Here is a 16,975-nt window from a genome sequence, read left to right on the forward strand (position 1 = left end):
GCCTATACATGTGCCCACACCAGTTGCCGACATCACTAGCTCTGTCTACACACATGCTCACACCAGTTGCCGACATTAGTAGCGCTGACTATACACGTGCCCACACCAGTTTCTGACATTAGTAGCGCTGTCTTTACACGTGCCCACAGCAGTTGCAGACATTAGTAGTGCTAACTATACATGTGCCCACAGCAGTTGCCGACATTAGTAGCACTGACTATACACGTGCCCACACCAGTTGCCGACATTAATAGCGCTGACTATACATGTGCCCACAGCAGTTGCTGACATTAGTAGCACTGACTATACACGTGCCCACACCAGTTGCCGACATTAGTAGCGCTGACTATACACGTGGCCACACCAGTTGCTGACATTAGTAGCGCTGACTATACACGTGCCCCCACCAGTTGCCGACATTAGTAGCGCTGACTATACACGTGCCCACACCAGTTGCTGACATTAGTAGCGCTGTCTACACACATGCTCACACCAGTTGTATTAGTAGCGCTGACTATACACGTGCCCACACCAGTTGCTGACATTAGTACTGCTGGCTATACACATGCCTACATCAGTTGCCAACATTAGTAGCGATGTTTACACACATGCTCACACCAGTTGCTGACATTAGTAGCGATGTCTACACACATGCTCACACCAGTTGCTGACATTAATAGCGCTGACTATACACGTGCCCACACCAGTTGCTGACATTAGTAGCGCTGACTATACACATGCTCACACCAGTTGCCGACATTAGTAGCACTACCTATACACATGCCCACATCAGTTGCCGACATTAGTAATGCTGCCTACACAAATGCTCACACCAGTTGCCGACAGGGAACTCAGTGCCTCCGGTGCTGCTGCGTGCCCTGCAGTGTGACAGGCACAGCAGCAGCCGGCAGCCTCAGACACAGCAGGGGATGCAGAGCAGGGACAGTGGCGCCTCTCCTGCCTGGCACCTACCTGCTTTGCATCCTCTGCTGAGTGGGTAGCGCCGGCCCTGCTTCTAAGGCACACTTGTCCAGAGTATAGCACCGGGCTACACATGTCTCTTATCTGCCGTTTGTGTGTAAAGACACGGGTGCGGGACGGGGTCCCGACAGTCGGGATCCCGACTGTCAAAACACAGACAGACGGGTTCCCGACGGCTACCTGCTATTTTCCCTCGTGGGGGTCCACGACCCCTATAGAGGGAGAATAGAATAGGTGGCGAGCATATTGAGCCACCGTGCCTGCAAGGGGCTTAGTTGCGCTCACCATGTTGTCTGTTTCTGGCCAGTCGGGATCCCGACGTCGGTCTAATGACTGTCGGGATCCAGACTGTTGGACCCCTATACCACACCCAAAGACACCTGGCTAGAACCATCAGGTCTCAGTTTCTGAATTGATAAAGCTGCCCTGAGCGCAGCGAAACGCGTTTTCTCCTAAAGGACTTGTCTACTTTCCTGCACAGTGGTAACCCTGGTGGATATTGCCTGCATGCACTGCCTACCATAAATTTGCACCATTAATTGGCAGGTCCCTGTGAGATGGAACATACGGCGGCAGTCGCTCCATAGCATCTGGGCTGTCTCCACATCAACGCCCGACTCCCGGCACACATTACGCGGTGGTGAGCGGGACTGCACTGCCTGCGGAAACTGTGGCAGACATAACCAGCGTGTTGGTGAATAGATGCCCTTACCATCAGCATATGCTTAAAAGCGGAGGAATTGCAGACACCGGAACCGGCATCTGTACTCCTGCCACTCAGTGACATATCAGCAGGAACAACTTAAATTTCACTTCAAGCACTAAGATGCTTAAACTTCAACTGGAGGAATAATATCACGATCATCTGTGACTGGGAATCACTCACTGGCTAACAGTTACCCCCTGGCGGTATAATATCATATTATCAATTTTTGGCTTTTATTTAGTTTTTATTCTTCTTTTTATATTTTTTATTTGTGTTTATGTTTGATATCTGCATGCATGCAACTATTATTATTAATTCTGTCTGATAATTAATAATTGATTTGTCGTAGTAAATACTATTTTTATTAATTGTTTCTTGTGTATACACTGTGCGCCTGACGGTACCTCTCTATCTCTCTTTGCTTCTGGAGTGCGGCACCCCGCCATCGTAGTGGCCGCTGGTGTACACTGCACACAACAGCTATCCCTAGCGCTCTTGACTTATTTATCATCGTAGCCCCACCCCGTGTTGTTCAATGCCTGTATTACCGGTAATACCGGTATTGCATGTCAGGGGGCGTGGCCACTACTGAGATGGGAGTTCTATTGAAGATGGGTTGTTGCCCATAGAAACCAATCAGATTCTACTTCTTATTTATTTAGCACCGTCTAGAAGATATATAGAATCTGATTGGTTTCTATGCGCAACATCCATCTAAAATTAAACCCTCATTTTAGTAAATTTACCCCATTGGGGGTATTCAATCCCGAATCCAACTGTCGTGATGTTCCCGATAGTCGGATTCACAGGAGTTTTTGACCTGTTCCGATTATAACTTGACAGTCAGTATTCAATGTATCTACTGTTGAGTGTCAGAAAGTCCGTAAATTGTCGGAAATGGACGTATATTGTCAAAAAACGGCTGTGAATTTGCCAATCTGCGTCCGTTTCCAACAAAAAAAAAAAGTTGGATCTGACACCCTTCAATGCTGTCATTAGCGACACAGATTGAATACCCCCCCACATTGTCATGACTGATTAGATAGATAGATAGATAGATAGATAGATAGATAGAGAGTAAAGTTCTGCATTAGTGTTATAGTGTGTACACACGGTACAATTTGCCTTCCGATGTTGACGATATAGTCAACATCGGATCGTAATCGGATGCAGATCGCAAGGGTTTTAACCCTTGTGATCCTGATGCGCGTTCACGTATCGCAAGGCAGAAAGTCTTGTCTGCCATGACTATATAGTGCAGATCTGCACTATATAGTCAGACTTGTATGCAAATCGGATGTGCCTTGCGATCCGATCCCGATAAGATCTGATCGTGGATCGCATCTTAAGGCACATCTGACCGTGTGTGCACACCATTAGTCATTCTTATAACTATAAAGTGATCTATAACCACTTGTGCTACTCCTCCCCTATGTATAATACAAATGTAATGTTTTCCCCCTTAAGGCTAAAAATAAGCCTGGTGACAATGTGTAGCATGCAGAAAAGTGACACAGAATCAGCTGTGACATCAGACAGAGAATAAACTCAGAGCGAGAGGCAGAGCCCAAGCCGGGACACGCAGAAGGGCTGAGTCTGTGTAGTCATCTCTTCCTCCCATCAGCTGTCAGGTTTATCCACACCTGCCCTCCTCACATCCGTACAGGTGAGTGCTGGAGACCTCTCTACTTCTTCTGGGTCTGTTTGTTATATTCCAGCTTTATTGTGTACAACCTGGCATCAGTGAGGCAGTCTGATATTTGTCTAGACCTGATTCTCTATAAATATTACTTGAATGAACTATAATCACATAGTAATCTGATCTACGGTGAGTACAGGCTGTTTCCAAACTCTCATTTAAACAGTGATCAAATCCAGGGAGGGAATTATATCAGAGCGGCCATATTTCCCACATCTTCCTGTCACAAGATTAACTTCAGTGCTTCCCATTTTGTTACAGAATTACTGTTTGTCATTAGTTTAATAGGAGGGGGGGGGGGGGGGAGTCAACAGTTCTGACAACAGAGGTTTAATATATACAGTAAAGACCCTTTTACATTAATTTATATATATGTATTAATTTGTATATTCTAGAGATTATGGGCCAGCTGTATCAAGCATCAAAAACTGATAAGGTGGAGAGTGATAAACAACCAGAAAATCTGCTAATAACTGCCATTTTTTTCAAACCAGTCTGTAGCATGACAGTTAGGAAGAGCTGATTGGCTGGCTGTTTATCACTCTCTATTTGATCACTTTTTGAAGCTTGATACATCTGGTCCAATGAAGACTTCCTATGAAGTCTACTGAAGACTTCCCATAGCAACCAATCAGAATCTACTTAGTTATTTAGCACCTTCTAGAAGATAATATATAGAATCTGATTGGTTGCCCATAGCAACATGCCATCTTCGATAGAACTCCCATCTTAGTAAATAAACCCCTATGAGTTTAGTAGTCAATTTGACAGATAAGTAGAACAACCACAAATTTGGACTCAGATGTTCTAATATCTACCCTTCCCCGTACCTTCCCCTTTTTATATTATTATGGTTTTAATTGTTAAATTATTGCTTATTGCAAAGGTAGTTTCTTATCTAGAACGTATTCGCATTTAGCTATCAAGTTTTATCCTGCGGAGAGGGTCACATGATCTCTTTATAGGTTCGGGTACTGTACATGATGTCAGGAGGGGAGGGGGGATTGTACTGCAGACTTAAGAAGAAGGCCTTCTGAACTCTATGCTCACTACATCATGTGTCATGTGACTGTGGTTGCCATGGTAATCATGTGAATTTGACCAAGTTGTAAATGATTAATAGTAGCATAAAGTACAAAGAAATTTCACATCATGGCACAATGCTGGGTACTTGTTTCCTAGCACGGCCACAACGATCATGATCGTGGGCATCGTTAGTAAAAATCGGGGGCATCGCGGCCATCGCATGCACTAAAAAATCGGGTGCGATGGTACCGACGCGATGCCCGCGATTTCCCATAGGGAACAATGTTAAATGCCTCAATTTACCCGCGATGCCCCCCATTTCCCATAGGAAACAATGTTAAATGGCTCAATTTACCCAAATCATCATAGGGAACAATGGTAAATGGGCCAGAAACCCCCAAAAACACCCCTGAACAGTGAAATGTCCCCCCAAAAGTAGTTTACGCCACCCCACGATCAACGCGAACCCGAAGCGTGGCGAGCGCAGCGAGCCCGCGAGGGGCGGCGGTACGCGTCCTCCGACCTTTTCATACCCCCACTATCCACAGCGGCATAGAGTGGAGAATAGAATAGTGTGGCGAGCGCAGCGAGCCACCGAGCCCGAAGCGTGGCGAGCGCAGCGTGCCCCACGAGGGGACGCGTTTACCTGTGCCTTTTTTAGCCGTGTACGACGCGACCGACACGATTTTGAGTTTTTTCAATGCATTTCAGCATTGGCAGCCGGAGAAGAGGGGCCGTGGATGGTAGAGCGTCCCACCCACAATCTGGTAAACTATTACCTTCTAGATACAAGCAGACAGTGCTAAAAGGATGGGGAACGCTATTAATGCCATAATTAATAGGTACACAATCCTACATGCTGGTGACCACTAAATCTCAATATCCCTATACTAGAAGATATTTGGACAGCCATCTACCTGGTGAGTATGTGTAAGGTTAACAGACTTTACTGCACATTATCTGCACCATAGGCATATACTGGACCAGATTCGGGTTGGCGAGGCGCCGCCTGTCCGAACGTCCACCCCATCGCAGGTTCCCTCGGTAATATGCGAGGGGATGTGTAACGAGAACAAATCCTCCGCATGCCTCCGCTGCAGGAGAAATCACTTGGTGGTCACCCACCATCTAATGGGTTCTCCTGCCTTAGTGAGAACTGACTTTTATTTGTGAGCGCTTAAACGAAGACGGGGCAGGCAACTGATGTCTTGTGATTTGAGGGTGACGCTGACCTGTTCACTGAATCAGGCCCTTAGTACATAGACCCCTATGTTTATTATATTTACTGAAATGCAGAAAATACTTTTGAGGTGACAAATCATTAGAACCAATCACTGTTATTGAATCCTCCATGTGTCTTTCAGCTAAGAAACCAGTTAGGGGTAGAGATTTGGGCATTTCATCCTACTTGGCGTACAAGATCCTGTGGGTGACATGCAGAGGGGCACCCCATCGTCAGACGAGCACAATTGCTCCATAGGTTCAACGCTGGTCGGAGTCACAATTTTTATTTTTCTGTTTTACTGATGCTGAGATGGCCACAATCCCACTAGCTGTTGTGTACATTTATTCTCCGCTACTCATTGGCTACACACGCAGGTCAGGTTTTCAAGATCTCTGAAAATTTCAGGGGAAAAAAAGGGGTCAACCTTTTTGACTTCCAACAATTTGGGCTGTCGAGGGTTATGGCTTTTTCACATTCTTAATTAATCACTAATGATCTGGCTGCTCATTATTAAACACAATTTCTGAAAAAGATAATTAAAATGTGTCATATTTCCTGTAACATTGATTGACCTACAAAATATATGTAACTTTTGTAACTGTTATTTATATTTTCTATATGTTGCAGTAATCACTATGAGCTCTGAGAAAATCTTACTTCCTACCCTGACCCAGGAGCAGAAAGGTACTGCGGAGTATTTATTTGTTTATTAACAGTTTCTTATATAGCGCACACATATTCCACAGCGCTTTACAGAGAATAGTTGAACATTCACATCAGTCCCTGCCCCAGTGGAGCTTACAATCTATATTCCCTACCACATGTAAATGCACACACAGACACTCTAGGGTTAATTTGTTGAGAGCCAATTAGCCTACCAGTATATGTTTGGAGTGTGGGAGGAAACAGGGGTACCCAGAGGAAACCCACACTGGCACGGGGAGAATATACAAACTCCGCACAGTTTAGGGCCATGGTGGGGATCGAACCCATGACCTAATCTATGGTTTGTTCCAACACTGGCAATCATCTCACCCAGAAACAAGGCAAAGTATCACTTTTATGGCCCGTTTCAGGATCTCTCAATGTGATCCGAATTAGGCCCCAGACCGTTCGTTATGGGGACGGAGGTCCAGGGGCAGACGGGGTCGTAAACAGCGCTAGAAATTGAGAACCCTGGGACGCAGTCAGTTCGATTCCTGCCGAGGGTGGGCGGCTGACGTCACAGGACATCAGTGCCCGCCCAATCTTCGGTGATTTGCAGAGGAAATAACATTTATTTCCAAAGGCAGGAAAAATCATTCCATGGTCGGCAACCATTGGATGATTTCTCTTGTTCATCCGTATGTGAGAGTATGTGTTAGTGAATGCTACCAAGGGGTTTTAGCAGGGCGGGCAGTGCCGAATTTCCCATTAGGCACGTGAGGCACGTGCCTAGGGGCAGCACATGTTTGGGGGCGGCACTTGGATGCTTCTGTTGGTGTTGTCAGCCTGAATTGTACCACTAACTGCACCAGTAGCGCACGCAGGGGGGGTTTCTGAGTACCCAGAAACCCCCCAGGAGTCTAAGGACCCTAGTCTGAAAGCTGAGGGTCCCCTCTTTCCATGGGTACAAGAATTTTAAAAATCGGCCCTTGGGAACCGGAGATATCTGACTTCAAAGCAGTGGTCCCCATCCAAGCCTGTTAATTGCTATTCCCAGTCAGATGTTTCAGGTTCTCTCTGACTTAGAGTTTTTCTGAGGATATATTCCAAAAGCTGGGACTCTCCCCCTTTGAAGTACACTAGCAGCTTGTCTCTACTGTGCCCAGAACCAGAGATATCAGCCTTCCAGCAGCTGATTACTGCTCCAGCTCCACACACCTGGTATGTAGTTTTATATACTCGTTGGCAGATTGTTCTGCCTCCTGAACTCTCATCCCCTAGTACCCAGTACTATTTGGTAGGTGGGATTCTCTAGTTTATAATTCCATTAAAATCTAAGAAATCTATTTCTGGGAACTGGAGATATCTGCAGTCAAGCAAGCTGTCCTCCCACCAGAAAATTATGAATAATAAGCCCACTCCACTATACACCCCTCCTCTGCGTATTAAACTTCCTCAACCACCCTGGTAGTTATGTATCAGGGCCCCTTCATTCAGCCCAATTCCCCCTTCTCCCACTTCATCTCCCACCCTCTGTGCAGTAAAGGGGTAATTAGTGGAAATTACTGACCCAGGCCCTACATGCTGAGCGGTTGATATAATACCCCCTACCACCCACAGGACATCAAAGCTCCCCCTCCCCCTACTGCTGGAGGATCGGTAGGTGCCCCAATACATTGCTATGCCCAGGGGTCTACACTGCTGTTAACGCCCCTGTATGTATATGTATATATATATATATTATTATTATTATTATTATTATTTATATACATTCGGTCTATCTATAATACTTTAACTGACCCGGCATATACTGGGTCACCTAAGTGTCCATCTCCGTGCTTTGCTCCGCCCCTCTGGAAACCCCCTTCTGAAAATCCTGCGTTTGCCCCTGAACTGCACAATATCCACTGTACTGTTCCGTATTCCATCTTGTATAGAGTGTACATGGATAGGGCATGCAGATACTGTCCCTGTAATCTGTCCTACTTACTTATTCTATTCTATCAAATGAGGGCTTATAAATAATCAATAAAAATAATACAATTAGGCAGGGGGGCGGCCATTAATGTTGTGCCTACGGGCGCCCTCACTCCTAAATCCACCCCTGAGGGCGGGTGTTTGATTTTCGCAGCTTGAGCCAACGTGAATCAGACCCTTAGTCAGTTTCCTAATTGCACGTGACACTGTTACTCTGTAAAACAAATATTTCCTGTAAAACATGTACATTGTTATGGCTGATCTCTGAGGATGAATCAGAGGATTGCATTACCTGTCAGTGGTATTGGTGACTAGGGATGTGGTCATTTGGTCTACAGCATGATGGTAGACAGTCATTAGGTTGACACCATTAGGTTGACATGGGAAAAGGTCGACATGGGTCTAGGTCAACATAGGAAAATGTCGAGATGGTTCTATGTCGAGATGTCGACAGGTCATTAGTTCGACAGGTCATTAGTTCCACAGGTCATTAGTTCGACAGTGTCTAGATCGGCAGTCAAAAGGTCGACATGAGGTTTTTCACTGTTTATTGAGCCGACATGTGCCGACAGGCGGTATTTCATGCCCTACCATTCACTAGGGCGTGATGGGAGAATAAAATAGTGTGCCGAGTGTAGCAAAGCACCGTGTCCGACGCTTGGCGAGCGATGCAAGGGGATGCGGTGCACTTTAAAATGTGTCCATGTCGACTGTGTTGACATTCAGGTAAAAAAACCAGTGACCTTTTCACTGTCGACCTAGACATTGTCGAACGAATGACCTGTCGAACTAACGACCTGCCGAACTAATGACCTTTCGACCTAGAACCATGTTGACCTTTTCCCACGTCGACCTAGACCCATGTTGACATTTTCCCATGTCGACCTAATGGTGTCGACCTAATGACTGTCGACCATCATGCTGTAGACCAAATGATCCCAACCCGGTGACTACACCAGTACCTTATCGCAAATTGCATCCTTTAGCCCCACCCCCCTTCGAAGACTCGCAATTGCGGGATTTGCAGAACGGGGCGGGGCTTGATGACATCTCATCAGGCCCCGTCCCCCAAAGTGCTGCTGACAAAGGCATTAAGAGTTGACAACCCTGTGTATGGGTACACATCCGTTCGCACCCATGTGAATATGTTCGCAATCCTTTATAACAGGCTCATCATCAAACTGATTTTCACACTGGGCACAAGTCATCGCAGGCACCAGGAAGGCCAAGACTTACTCAGTGCTGCAATGAAAAACAGACATATCCGGGCTGAAGCTGATGTCACAAACCCTCCTCTAAACCGGCTTGGCGCGGCTGCGCTTTCCCCAACACTCCCATCTATAACTAGTTCATTTTAAAGCATGCGCAGTGAAAAACGCACAAGATCTGTCTGCAAAGCAGCTTTGGTGCAAGTCTGCACTATTCCTCTGTAATACCGACATTTCCATCTGAGTGTATTCATCATTTTCATGCAGAATGTACTTTATTTTAGATATTTTCCAGAAGGATTTAGCCAGAGACCTGGACAATTTGAAAACAAATGCGGCCATTTCTCTGCCCTTCTGTGATCTTTTTGTATCGCTCAGCAAATCTTCTTCACTCTCCTTGTTTACTGATAAAGAGGCCCAGACGGTGAGTTCTTATTACAGTATCTGTCATGTAATATTGTGAACAATAGCATATACTTAACATATGGGGCCTAATTCAGCACAGTTCGCTAAGCAGCAGTCGTTTGCTGAAATTTTAACCATCGGGATCCAGTTGCTGGTATAAAGGGATTCCGTTCCCGACCCATTTTCTACCGCTAGATTTTTTTAAACTGCAGAATTTTTTTATATAGATAGTCAACATCAATATGTTTACATGTTATAAAGGTCAACAGGTTAATGGTCAACATGTACTTAGGTCAACATGGTCAAAGGTCAATAAGTTCAAAGGGTCAGCATTCAAATGGTTCATATAAAAAGTAGGTTTTTTTTCATTAGGATTAGAGTAAGGCACTTGCAGGAGGGTTAGTGTAAGGCTGCTGGAGGAAACAGGGTTAAGCACTTGGGGAGGGTTAGCATTAGGCTGCCAGAGGAGACAGTTAGGGTTAGGCACTAGGCGGAGGGTTAGCGTTAGGCTGCTGGAGGAAACAGTTAGGGATAGGCACTTGGGGAGGATTAGCGTTTGACTGCCGGAGGAGACAGTTAGGGTTAGGCACTTGGGGGATTAGCATTAGGCAGCCAGAAGAGACAGGGTTAGGCACTTGGGGTATGGTTAGCATTAGACAGCCAGAGGACATGGTTAGGCACATGGTGTAGAGTTAGCATTAGGCAGCCAGAGGAGATGGTTACGGTCAGGCACTTGGTGGAGGGTTAAGGTTAGGCTGCAGAGGGGTTAGGAACTAGGGGGTCAGGTTAAGGTGTTAGTGTTAGGGTTAAAATAACAAAAAAGGAGTCTACATTTTCTGTGTTGTCCATTTAAAAATGTAATGTCGCAGATTCACAACCATCCAAAGGGCATTTTTGAGATCACAGAAAAAGTATTTTATATTTCAGATTTTTCAGCTGAGCGACCCTTCCCTGAGGCAGGCAGCTCTCCTGAAGTCTGTTGATGACAAAGGTCCACAAGCAATTGTTATGTTTTACCTGTTGTTGCACATGAATAATGAGACCGCCTACGCAGAGCTTCCCAGCTGCAAAGAAAATGGTATTTATTTTGTCTATATCATTTTCTAGATTATAAGAAAAATAATAATAATAACAATGTGTCCTCTGTCTGCTGCTGAATTACACATGTAAAGCGTTAGCCTTCATCTAAACCTGAAAAATACACTTTAGTGGCCACTTTGTTAAGGTGCCCACACACTAGAAAGATCTGCGATCGTAAGATGTGGGCATAAATTAGCCTTGAAATCTTTTGTCCATCCTGGACAATAGATTTCAGGCAAGCGCACATCTTCACCAAAGATATTTCTTAAGATCCCGTGTGCGTTCCTATGGATCTTTTGTTAAATCTTCTGATCTTTCGTGCAGCACATAAGATCAGAAGATTTAGCAAAAGATCCACGGGAGCGCGCATCGGACGAAATTGGCCGATTTTTGGCCGATTATCAGTAAACATCGGACGATATATTGGCCGATTTATCGGAAATCGGCCAATCGCCCCAAAAAAATCGTTCTAGTGTGTGGGCACCTTTAGAGAAGTGGTGAACCAATAGTCTCCCAGACTCCATGGTGGTTTGGAGGCCCTGGGTAGGTGTGGGCACTACTGCTACATCACTGCCAGCACCTGCAGACACTTACCACTCCTACAAGGCCACACCACCTTTTTTGTGCCTTGCGCAGCTCTGCTGCAGGAGCATCCTGACCTCCCAAAGTACAAAGTTGGGAGGTATGTTGTCTGCAGTCTCATTGCACCGGCCTCCATTAAAAATCTGCCTCTTTACCTCTTTACTCACCATACCTCCCATCATGACCCATTCCAGGAGGGATACAGAAGTCTGTTCCTGGACTTCCTTGCCTGTGGCAGTTGCAGAGGTGGGGCTGCAGCACAATCCCAAATTTAAACAAGGGAGTCACACCAACTGGCAGAGAGTACTGGACTGTGTTTGGGGTGACAGTTGGTCAGGATTACTTATTTGAATTTTGGTCACTCTACTGCACCAGGGGTCAAAGGAGACCCTGTGAAGGTGAATTTTTTATTTTTTTTTACACTGTAATCAGCTTGTATGTGTCCATCGGACACACATAGCTGATCACACTGGTCCTTCCCTGCACTGGTTAGGGGCAGAAAAGCTGTACCTGGGTAGGGGATTCGTAGTGAGCCCTGTGAATTTGTCCAGATCTAATTTCCCTTTATGTAGCCTCATTAAAGCTCAGTTGTTATCAAGCAGCACCTCCTAGAGCAGCTCCTGTCCAAACTGTGACCCTCCAGCTGTTGTGAAACTACACATCCCAGCATGCCTTGCCATAGCTTTAGCATTCCCTAATAGCAAAAATGTGGCAAAGCATGATGGGACTTGTAGTTTCACAACAGCTGGAGGGCCATAGTTTGAAAATGCCTGTCCTAGAGGGTTATATCCAATTTAGCAATTTCACATGGATCAATTGTTAATGGGATAGACCAGAGGGTACAAACGCAGTCCTCGAGGCACCCTAACTGTTTAGGTTTTTTATTTTTTTATTAAACTTTTTTATTGAGACATCAAATATATATGTTAAAATAATCATGATTTTTCACAAAAATTACAATCCAAAAAGGATTGAAAACAAAAAATATACATCAATATATACTGTATATCACACACCCAACCATTATACAGAAAAGGCATTGGTTAAGTAATAGCAACAGTCTTATCCACATTTTAGTTTAATGTAGGGAAAAGAAAAAAGTTTGGTACCGTGTTAGCCAGTTGATAAGAAAAGTTTTATTGTTCCTCAGTGAGAAAAACAAAATAGCAATCTAGCAAATATGATACCTTTTAATGGCTAACAAAAATAAATGTTGTTAAAATGCAAGCTTTCGAGACTTCTTAGGTCTCTTCCTCAGGCATGGTATAACAAGGTGTGTGAAGAACCACATATATATACACAGCAGAGTGGGAACAAGATGTGATGGATGGACATTCTTAAGATCAAAACAAAACAAAATAACAGAATGAGCTTGTAAATTGAGTCCTTAATTAGTTTGTAGATAAGTAGTGTGAAAGTTTTATTGTCTCTAAGTTGATGACAGGCCAGAGTTAGAGCTCCGATGCCCTCATTCTCTCTGGGCCAGATTCCTCAGATGTTGTAGTGGGCCATAAATCCCTCGGATAGATTCAGTCCTGTGTTAAGGGTGTCAAACGTTGTCATTAATTTGTATTCCCAGACCCTCCTGTCTCTTTGTGATTTGAAATTTCCTTTTAGTATAATCACTTTCATATGATCCTGATTGTGTCCTGGGCTGCAGAAATGTTTGGCCACAGGAAAGTGTGTCTTTTTTTTTTTTTTTTTTCCTTTATTGTGTGGCGATGGGACCTCATCCTTGCCTTAAGTTTTTGTCCTGTTTCTCCAACATACAGACCCCCAATAGGACATTTGGTGCACAGAATCAGGTACACTACATTGGTAGTAGAACATGTGAATGTCCCTGGGATCTTATAGTCCTGTTGTGTGTTGGGGATCCGTACACTGTCTGTAGTGAGGATATGGGCACAGGTTTTGCAGCTCCTTACATTGCAGGGATAGGTTCCTCTTTGTGTAATGGATGGCAGTGAACTTCGGATTATAATATTTTTCAGGTTTGCAGGTTGTCGGTAACATAGTAGTGGAGGGTCTGGGAATATTGTTTTCAGGCGGTCATCTTTGTGTATGATGTGATGTAGTTTTTTTGCAGTTTTTCTTAGCACCTCAAGCTGTGGGTTGTAGGTGACTACCAGGGGTACACGGTTGTTTCTTTCTCTTTCTTTATATTGGAGAAGTTGATTTCTGGGTATCATCCCACATCAATCAACGATCAGATTATCAGAGCCATCAGGATACCCAGAAATCAACTTCTCCAATATAAAGAAAGAGAAAGAAACAACCGTGTACCCCTGGTAGTCACCTACAACCCACAGCTTGAGGTGCTAAGAAAAACTGCAAAAAAACTACATCACATCATACACAAAGATGACCGCCTGAAAACAATATTCCCAGACCCTCCACTACTATGTTACCGACAACCTGCAAACCTGAAAAATATTATAATCCGAAGTTCACTGCCATCCATTACACAAAGAGGAACCTATCCCTGCAATGTAAGGAGCTGCAAAACCTGTGCCCATATCCTCACTACAGACAGTGTACGGATCCCCAACACACAACAGGACTATAAGATCCCAGGGACATTCACATGTTCTACTACCAATGTAGTGTACCTGATTCTGTGCACCAAATGTCCTATTGGGGGTCTGTATGTTGGAGAAACAGGACAAAAACTTAAGGCAAGGATGAGGTCCCATCGCCACACAATAAAGGAAAAAAAGACACACTTTCCTGTGGCCAAACATTTCTGCAGCCCAGGACACAATCAGGATCATATGAAAGTGATTATACTAAAAGGAAATTTCAAATCACAAAGAGACAGGAGGGTCTGGGAATACAAATTAATGACAACGTTTGACACCCTTAACACAGGACTGAATCTATCCGAGGGATTTATGGCCCACTACAACATCTGAGGAATCTGGCCCAGAGAGAATGAGGGCATCGGAGCTCTAACTCTGGCCTGTCATCAACTTAGAGACAATAAAACTTTCACACTACTTATCTACAAACTAATTAAGGACTCAATTTACAAGCTCATTCTGTTATTTTGTTTTGTTTTGATCTTAAGAATGTCCATCCATCACATCTTGTTCCCACTCTGCTGTGTATATATATGTGGTTCTTCACACACCTTGTTATACCATGCCTGAGGAAGAGACCTAAGAAGTCTCGAAAGCTTGCATTTTAACAACATTTATTTTTGTTAGCCATTAAAAGGTATCATATTTGCTAGATTGCTATTTTGTTTTTCTCACTGAGGAACAATAAAACTTTAGTTTAATGTAGGGTACACACCAGAACGATCGTGATCATGATCTGCATATGATCCGATCACGATCCGATCACATCTGTACTCAGTTGAAGGGGTCGTTTTCAAATCCTGACTGCAGCAGGTAGGATTGGAAAAATTACCAAACGACCAGCATTGGATCGGAGTCGGATCTAAAACATGCCAAAACATGCCCAATTTACATACAACCAGTCAAGATTGTATTGAAATGGGGGGAATTGAGGCCAAATCGTTCTGGTGTGTACCCAGCATAAGGGGGTCTTGAGCTTGGTTTAGGTTTTAAGGGTAACCATGGGTGGAAAAGGCACATTCACTCTCTAATGGACAAAACCACTGCAGGTGGGGCTGATGTAGAGAGAGTTAGATTTGGGTGTTTTATTGTTTCTGTGCAGGGTAAATACTGACTGCTTTATTTTTTACATATATTTTCACACTACAATATAGATATCAGTTTGAAGTACACCCCCCACCCAAATCGAACTCTTTGTGCACATGTTACATCAGCCCCCTGCAATGCATATGGTTTTGTCCATTAGAGAGCGATTGTGCCTTTTCGAATGAATCAGAATAACCCCCTTAATTTGTACCTCAGTCAATTTGATTTAACAGTCTATGGGCCCCCATACACTAGGGCGACTTGTCCTAAGGACAAGTCAGCTCCGATTTCCCCTGAGCTTCCCCGGCAGCTCCCCGGGGGAGCTTGATAAGATTTGGCACTTGATGTGCCATTTTTTACATGTGATAAATCAGATGCGATTTATCACATGTAAAAATCCGGGGAGCTGCAGGGGAGCTGGCGGTCCGTGGGAGCGGGGACCGGTCCGAGGGGAGGGCGGGAGCAGGCTGGGAGTGGGGAGCATCAGGAGCAGGCTGGCAGTGGGGACCTGTCCGGGGACCGGCAGGAGCAGGGAGTGGTCCGGGGAGCGGCACGAGATGTACCTGATTGGCTGAGTTCCCAGCCAATCAGCGGCCGCCCAGTCTTTTGAATAGGATTTCTTTCTACTCTCCCGCTGCGCACCCGGTCTCTCTGCTCTGAGTCTGCACTGCGCCGCGGTCCCCGCTCCCTGCCTGCAGGTACATCTCGTGCCGCTCCCCGGACCACTCCCTGCTCCTGCCGGTCCCCGGACAGGTCCCCACTGCCAGCCTGCTCCTGATGCTCCCCACTCCCAGCCTACTCCTGATGCTCCCCCAGACGGCTGCACATGATTAATCTTATGTGCAGACCGTCCGACACCTGGATCTGATCCGATACGCGCGGGACCGCGCATCGGATCAGATCAGATGTCATACCCTACGCAATTTGGCCAATTTCACCCGATTTCTCGTCCCAATCCTCCAGAATCGGGTGAAATCGGGGCCAAATCTCATAGTGTATGGGGGCCTTATGCCCAGCCATTGATATCCTTAAACCCTGGACCATTAGAGAGCCCTGAGGGCTGTGTTTGGGAAACGCCAGGACAAACTCTAACAATAACTATTATGTGGTCTGTGGTCATTGTAGATGAGAAGATGGAACTTATAGCGACACTGAGAAACAAGTTCTTACTTCTGCTACAAAATAAAATGACAGAAACATTGCGCACATCTAAATCGTTACTACACGGCGGTAAGTTGTGCTACAGTATCTATTCTCACTTATTGTAGCTCAGTAATAGACAACAGACAGCCGTCCCAGCCTTTACCATCCGCCTTCAACTCCCAGCTGCTTTATTATTGTCAGAATCGTCTTTTATAGCTTGTAACACTTGTGTTTCTTACATTAAATGCTGATTCAAAATATACATTGTATTTATTTCTGAGGGGGAGATGTACAGATGGAGCCGGCTTTATCTTTGCTCGGCTCTCTGGCGTGCGCCGGCGATAGACACTGGGACGCGCCTGCATCTCACGCGCACGCACGTCCCAGTATCACTGCGGCTGGGACTGCGGCTGCGTCTCCGCTTCAGGGAAATGCTGCCCAGTTCGGGGGGGCGGCGAGGGGGACCGGTGGCGATGGCAGAGGAGGCAGCGGGGACCCCTGCCAAGCTCCGTTGCCAGGGGGCACGCGCCCCTGGCGGTAGCTGGCCGCTGGCGGTGGAATCGCCATCCACTGCAAACATGGAGCCGGCTCCCTCTGTACTAAGCCAATGCTAACTGCATTGTTACAGGCTGT

At 45.4% G+C, this 16,975-nt stretch overlaps 1 protein-coding gene across 2 annotated transcripts in view; it reads left to right on the plus strand.

Annotated features, from left to right (window-relative positions):
• Positions 1-1,773: 1,773 nt before the first annotated feature.
• Positions 1,774-16,975, plus strand: part of TMEM40 (transmembrane protein 40) — a 28,508-nt gene continuing 13,306 nt past the window's right edge. For both annotated transcript variants that reach the window (XM_083158012.1, XM_083158013.1), the window contains exons 1-6: positions 1,774-1,890; positions 3,155-3,353; positions 6,265-6,321; positions 9,752-9,891; positions 10,800-10,950; positions 16,325-16,429. In XM_083158012.1, coding sequence (XP_083014138.1) covers positions 6,273-6,321; positions 9,752-9,891; positions 10,800-10,950; positions 16,325-16,429 — 445 coding nt within the window. In that variant the 5' untranslated portion in view covers positions 1,774-1,890; positions 3,155-3,353; positions 6,265-6,272. The remainder of the gene's footprint in view (positions 1,891-3,154; positions 3,354-6,264; positions 6,322-9,751; positions 9,892-10,799; positions 10,951-16,324; positions 16,430-16,975) is intronic.

Source organism: Crinia signifera, chromosome 8 (assembly GCF_055691185.1).
Source record: "Crinia signifera chromosome 8, ASM5569118v1, whole genome shotgun sequence".
Taxonomy (NCBI): domain Eukaryota; kingdom Metazoa; phylum Chordata; class Amphibia; order Anura; family Myobatrachidae; genus Crinia; species Crinia signifera.